At 44.7% G+C, this 7,500-nt stretch overlaps 1 protein-coding gene across 1 annotated transcript in view; it reads left to right on the forward strand.

Moving 5' to 3' along the window:
- The window catches only part of LOC110508002 (SLIT and NTRK-like protein 3), an 8,621-nt gene that overhangs the window by 1,111 nt on the left and 10 nt on the right, over positions 1-7,500 (forward strand). The window contains exons 2-3 of the mRNA XM_021588440.2: positions 1-53; positions 1,538-7,500. The exon at positions 1-53 is cut by the window's left edge and continues 36 nt beyond it; the exon at positions 1,538-7,500 is cut by the window's right edge and continues 10 nt beyond it. Coding sequence (XP_021444115.1) covers positions 1,588-4,293 — 2,706 coding nt within the window. The 5' untranslated portion in view covers positions 1-53; positions 1,538-1,587 and the 3' untranslated portion in view covers positions 4,294-7,500. The remainder of the gene's footprint in view (positions 54-1,537) is intronic.

Raw genomic sequence — 7,500 nt, forward strand, 5'->3', positions numbered from 1 at the left:
CCACAAGGGCACCTCACACGCAGGAGATGTGAAGTCAGATCCCCTTAAACTGAGTAGGTACCCCGGGATATAACAGCTGATACCCTGGGAACATAACCATTTACCACCAGCTGTGGGACGCAGAAATGCTAAACGACGGGAAAGATTCGGGGAGAATGCGTTCGGACTGACTGGATATCGATGATTCTCTCTTTTGAGTGTTTTGGGAATTGTGTTTTATTTCAGTACCACCGGTTTAATGGACAGCGGCCGCGGGAGTTTTATGTGTTTTCCATGGGATTTCAGAACCACGGACAGCGCATAGATTTGAAATACAAGTCAAATGGTGGAGGCAGAGCACTGGGAACATACAAAGTGCACTATTCATCGCGGTCTGTATGTGTGTGTGTGTGCTTGCGCGTGTGCAGTTTTAACGCGAGCGGAGACAACGGTAAAGGGAATCGTTTCATAGGTGAAGTGCCCTAAAAAATGACAACTTTTTTTTTATCTTACAATGACCATAAGGACCGGGGGCTAAGGGAATTCACGGGCGGGGAGACGACAGATCCATACAGGCAGGCGGCGTGCTGCGTGGGAGAGGAGAGTAGCGCTTGCCAACAGAACCTCTCAGAGTTACTTTGTATTTCTCTCTCTGTCCCTTTAGCAGCTGATGTCATCTAACGTTCATCTAGTTGTTCTGAAATCTGATATTATATTTACATATGGAGGTTAGGCTAAATATATCTGATTTGGGTAGGCTATGAACAGTCTGCAGTCAATTGGTTCTCAAACCGCTGCCCCTAAGACAACAATATGGGATCTGTTGTTACTTTGATGTTTTGATTAGAAAGGGTCCAGTGCCGATCTGACAAATAAGGCATAATGCCCAAACGTCCTCTAGTCCTCTCTGGTCCGTAACTTGAGCCATGGTGACAGCTCAGTCCTTGTCCAGTCCCTCGGTTAACGGGGTATAGCTCACGCTATGGTATGATTAATCTGGCGAAACCTGCACCGTCATTAATTTTCACAACAACACAGCGAACTCCCGGTGTCTGATTTACCGGGAGAGGTTGGCTATGTTATGTAATAAATACAGAGAGATCACCTCTCCTCTCCTCTCCACTCTTCACGGCCACCTGCTGTTGCCTTCATTTATTCATTGAGATAAGCATCTTTGAGTTTGATTTATTTTAACCTTAGGCTAGTGGTAGATCCTCGGTGTTGTGAAATATGGTGACCTTAACAAGGGTCTAATAGGGGAGGTGTATTATTATTATTCTAATTTTTAGGTTGGTGTGTAATGAGCTAAACAGTGAGTCGGCTACATTAGTAAGCCAATGTCATTGTATTCTTTCATTTCCATGCGCACCTTCCATAATTTAATATCTCTCTATATTTCTCTCCTCTCTTTTTCTCACTCTTCACCCGCTTACCCTTTGTGTGTGATGTGTGTGATTGTGTGTGTGTATTTGTGTGTGATGTGTGTGATTGTGTGTGTGTATTTGTGTGCCCCCTTTCCCATCTCCCCTCTCTCTCTCTCTCTTCTCTACTGTTGCAGTGCTGTGAAGTGGCTTGCCATAGCCGTGACTTCATCAGGTCTCAGTAAGGATGCTGTGGGTTACCTTGCTGAGCACCATAGCCTTAGGATGGACCACCCCAATCCCACTGCTGGAGGACTCGGAGGAGATCGACGAGCCCTGCTTCGAGCCCTGCTACTGCCAAGTCAAAGAGGGCGTATTTCACGTCCACTGCGACAGCAAAGGATTTACGAACGTCAGTCAGATCTCCCAGATATGGACACGGCCCTTCAAACTCAACCTGCAGAGGAACTCCATGAGGAAGCTGTACTTCAACAGTTTTCTTCACCTCAACAACGCCGTATCCATTAATCTGGGGAATAATGCACTTCAGGACATCCACGCCGGAGCATTTAACGGATTGGGAATTCTGAAACGGCTGTTCCTGCATGAGAACAAACTAGAGGTTTTCCGTAATGACACCTTCCTGGGTCTGGAAAGCTTGGAATACCTGCAGGCAGACTATAATGTCATCAAGAGGATAGAGAGTGGAGCGTTCAGGCACCTCCACAAACTCAGAGTGCTCATTCTAAATGACAATCTGATACCAGTCCTGCCCTGCTACCTATTCAGGTCGGTGTCACTAACACACCTGGACCTGAGGGGAAACCGGTTAAAGACATTACCATATAAGGGCACGTTGGAATATGTGGGGCGGAGCCTGATGGAGATTCAGCTAGAGGAGAATCCATGGATCTGTGAGTGTGATATAGTTCAGCTAAAAACATGGTTGGAACGCGTTCCCTACACAGCACTGGTAGGAGAGATCACCTGCGAGTACCCCTTCCACTTGCACGGGAAAGATTTACGAGAGATCAAACGCAGTGAGCTCTGTCCGTTACTTTCAGACGTGGAAATCGAGGTCAAACTGGGAATCCCCCGGTCTCCGTTTAACAACGAGAACACGTGGCCAACGAAACCTTCCTCCATGCTGTCTTCGTTCCACAACACGGCGTCGTCTGTGGAGTACAAAGAGAGACATGTCAAACCCACCAAGCGGCCCAGGCCCACCAAAAACCCTCCCACCCCTCGTAGTCTCTACCCCGGCCAGAACCAGCCCCCCATAGCTGGCTACCAGACCCGCCCCCCCATCCCCATCGTCTGCCCTTCTGGATGTATCTGCAACCTCCATATCAACGACCTGGGGCTAACGGTCAACTGTAAAGAGAAGGGCTTTCATAATATCTCAGAGCTCCTGCCCAGGCCCCTAAATGCCAAGAAACTTTACCTGAGCGGGAATCTAATACAGAAAATCTACCGGTCTGATTTCTGGAACTTTTCCAGTTTGGATTTACTACACTTGGGGAATAACCGGATATCGTATGTCCAGGAAGGGGCGTTTATCAACCTTCCCAACCTGAAGAGTTTGTATCTGAATGGGAACGACATTGAGAGGCTAACCCCCGGTATGTTCCGGGGCTTACAGACGTTGAGTTATCTTTATTTTGAGTATAACGTGATTCGTGAGATCCAGCCGGCGTCATTCTCTCTCATGCCCAGCCTTCAGCTTGTTTTCCTCAATGATAACCTCCTCCGCACCCTCCCCACCGACGCCTTCGCAGGTACAAGCCTGGCTCGACTCAACCTCCGCAATAACTACTTCCTGTCCCTGCCCGTGCGTGGTGTTCTAGAACACCTGCATTCCATCGTCCAGGTGGACCTTCATCAGAACCCCTGGGACTGCTCCTGTGACATCATCCCCCTCAAAATCTGGATGGAGAAGCTGTCTACTGTCATCATGGTTAGTGATGTCATCTGTAAGACTCCTGATTTTGCCTTTGGGAAGGATCTGAGGTCGCTGGATGCTGAGATCATCTGTCCAGAGATGAAATTCTCATCCGGACCCTCCCCAGCTCTCCTCCCCTCTGATGACATGACCACCGGTAGCTCTGGTCTGGGGGAGGCTGTGGGGAGGGGGCCGGTGCCTCTATCAGTCCTCATCCTCAGTCTTCTCGTTCTGTTCATCTCAGCGGTTTTCGTGGCCGCGGGCCTCTTCGCCTTCGTCCTGCGGAGAAGGAAGAAGCTGCCCTTCCGGAAACGCTCTGAGGTGGATCTGACAGGAATCCAGATGCAGTGCAGGATATTTGAGGATCCGCCGAGACAGACCAGCAGTGGAAGCGTAGGCTCACCAGAAAAGCCACCCAGCGGACACACACATACACATTCACACACTCATGGTCACGTTGGCCACACACACAGTCACGGTCACGTCTATGATTACATTCCTCACCCTGTGACGCAGATGTGCAACAACCCCATTTACAAGCCCCGAGAGGGGGAGATAGGGGAGCAGTTTGCAGAAACAAAAGAGAACAACAGTAATTACCGAACCCTCTTAGAGAAGGAGAGAGAATGGACCCTAGCCATGTCTAACTCACAGCTCAACACTATCGTCACGGTAAACCACAATACAGGGGATAAATCAGGATTTCACGAGAACGGCGGACTGTGTCCCACCGTGATTGACAGCCAGAGACCCAAGCCGACTGTTGGCTTCGTAGACTGTCTGTATGGAACGGTCCCGAAACTAAAGGATATGCACGTCGCACACGCACACCCACCCGGTATGCAATACCCGGACTTACAACAGGACGCACGTCTCAAGGAGACGTTGCTGTTCACAGCGGGTAAAGGCTGCTTCCCTGACCCATCCCAAAGCGATTATCTTGAGTTAAGAGCCAAACTCCAAACAAAGCCGGATTACCTCGAAGTACTGGAGAAATCATATCGGTTCTAACACACAGAGAATAGCATAGGCTACATACAAAGACACACTCTCACTTTTCCATAACCCAAACGGAACAAAATCACGGACAAAAACGAAACAAAAAAGCAGCATGATATTAAAATTAAAAAGTATATTACTAAACGTTTTCCCACCAAAATCGCTTTGGAGGAAAGGCCATTCTCAGATATTCAATGAAGTGCCTTTTTTCAGAGTAGCCAGCAATGTTATCAACCCTTATTTTTATATGGAACAGATTGGTCTATATACCAAGGAGGGTGAGAGACCAAGAAAGAGAGGCACCGGGAGAATCACAACATCCGAAAATATACCCCATCAAATCGAGCCCTTCATACGATCTCAAAAGGTGGAGTGGAGTAACCCCGTGCGCGAGAGGAGCTGGAGCAGGATCTCTCCGTGTCCGTTGGGCTCATGTTTCTGTCTCTCTGTCTTCTACGTGGATATATCAACGCCCGGGTTCCGTGCACATGAAGTTTGTAGGAAATAAATAAAAAAATAAAAATGGATGAATTTGCAGTTTGCTGCATGCACTCGCTCCCATTGCAGCGGTGAGGGATTTGCTCAGAACTATCAGTCACGTGTTAATAGCGATACTGTAACACATTATGGTTCAGTGTTCTATTTCATTTTATATATTAGTATCATTATTATTATTATTATTATTAAAGAGGACTACTATCTATATCTGGGTGCAATTCTCAAGGACGTACTCACCCAAGGATGAAAATAACATTTGTGAATATATTATATGATGACGCTCAAGGTTTTCTGGAATTTCACGCACTTTCTTAAGAACAATGCTTCGGATTATCTCATCGACACTACCGGCTTTGTAGGAGGCACTTTTAATGTTTTCTCTCTCACAAAGATTTGAAGAAAATATCTGCATATATTTATTCTGTAATTTCAGTGAACATTTTATTGTAAAGGTAATGTTAAATCAATGTATAGTGAATATGCGTCTGGTATAGCCTTCTTAATAAAAACTCTGAAATGAAAAGGGTGCTACCACGGAACGTTTGTGAACAACGTAGAGGTAATGTGTTTGGTATAGCGCTATACTGTGCTGTGTCTGTCTGTGCATTGCAGAATGATACATTGACATTTCTAGTGGCTTGATTACATTTTTAGTTGTGCTGTTGTTGGCAAGGATATGTGAATTCCGCTACTACTCTGCAATGGTAGCCTACTTAAAGTAGGCTCGAGTCGGGAAGGCGTGCAACTATGAGTGTAGCTGGTGATACAAATGAGAGAAAGAGGGGGATACATCATTGGGAGATGCAGAATTGAAAATGGCCCAATGAATGAATCAAGTTTTGTCCGATGGGTGATATAAATGCACCATTGTGTTCCCATTTTCTTGCTACAGTTTTCATATGAATGTTCAACGAATTATCTAGAAAGGCCGCGAGTCTGAACGAGAGACATACTCTCCAGTGCGCACTTGATGCTCATTCGCTGCAGAATGACATTACAGATATTGTCCACACGAGGGCGACAGAGGGACACTCAGATTGCCAGTTCAATAACTGTACTGCTGGTTTGTTAGAAAACTTTTGCCAGACTGTTCTCCTATCATTAGACTGCAATACATTTAATCCACTACCAAATTAAACACTAGGCCTGAACATTATTAAATATGGTCCATTATATTTGTTCAAATTTAAATACAATAATCATCAGAGAACATTACTTTTGCTTTGTATCATTAATGAGATCAGTAGAATCTGAGGACTTTTTATTAATCCCGTGCAGGTAATATAATGGTTATTGTTATGTAAAGGATGTTCTATATCGATCATGTATTTTTGAATGGCCTTAAATAGGGAGAACACACGTGACAGGGAAATGGGTTTCAAGCAATGTCATTCAACTCAAACCAATTGATAATTTGAAGTTCCATATCATGTAAAGGCCCAGTGCAGTCAAAAACGGATTTCAATATGTTTTATACATATATTTCCACTCTATGAGGTTGGAATAACACTGTATGATTGTGAATATTATAATAATGCACTTTTAGTTTAAGAGCTGTTGTAAAAGAACGCCTGAAATTTCACCCTTTTCGGGTGGGATGGAGTTTTGGTCTGCCTGGTGACATCATCAGGTGGTAAATAGACGAATAATAAAGAGTGTTCCGAACCTCCCTGCCAATAAGAGCTATTTTTCTCTGTTCCCCTCCCATCTCAGACCACTCCCAGACAATTCTAGCAAAATTCCTGATCGAGGACTTTGTTATTTTTTTGTTGTTTCTTATTTTTGTTTCTTATTGACCATTTTACTTGAAAATAGTCACAGTAAGGTACTTAATTGTTACCCAGAATTGATTTGATGTTGAGATAAAAATGGCTGCATTGGACCTTTAAGACGTTACTTGTTGGTTGGGGGCGGAGCCAGAAAAGGAGGTAATTTAGACAGATAAGGAGAGGTTGTATTGGACCTTTAAGACGTTACTTGTTGGTTGGGGGCGGAGCCAGAAAAGGAGGTAATTTAGACAGATAAGGAGAGGTTGTATTGGACCTTTAAGATGTTACTTGTTGGTTGGGGGCGGAGCCAGAGAAGGAGGTAATTTAGACAGATAAGGAGATGTTGCATTTTGCAGGAAAGTTGAGTGATCTTGAAGAGATATTAATGTTGAAAGGAATGTCATGTCCATCTGTAATTTAATTTATTATTTATTTGTCATCAGGAGCACAAAACTACGTATATATGTTTCTATCACAGTCACTGTCACCCCATTTGACAATCGGTCTCTAACAAAAACACACACACACACACACACACACACACATACACACACACACACACACACACACACACACACACACACACACACACATCAAATGAGTATACACAATGAGCAGGCCTTCATTATTAGCACTGTAGCATCACATTAGGCCAAGGTCTATAATATTTAGTTTGTCTACCCCACCCCACCCCTCCATCCCCATTCCTCCTCCCCAACCAGACTGATTGAGGTCAGCACTTTTCTGCATGCACTCTGTTTGATTTAAACAAACCTGAATTATTCTATTATAAACGATACGTAGGGTTCCATAATGATCCACCTTGATATTTCTGTGATTCAGTAAGGTGACAGGGCCCACTATTTTCATTCATGTTATTTGGGGCTTAATTGACTCTCTGTTTGGTTCCGACCACACATGCGCTTGTTGATTATATTCTAATAAATCCTAT

Source organism: Oncorhynchus mykiss, chromosome 27, assembly GCF_013265735.2.
Source record: "Oncorhynchus mykiss isolate Arlee chromosome 27, USDA_OmykA_1.1, whole genome shotgun sequence".
NCBI lineage: Eukaryota > Metazoa > Chordata > Actinopteri > Salmoniformes > Salmonidae > Oncorhynchus > Oncorhynchus mykiss.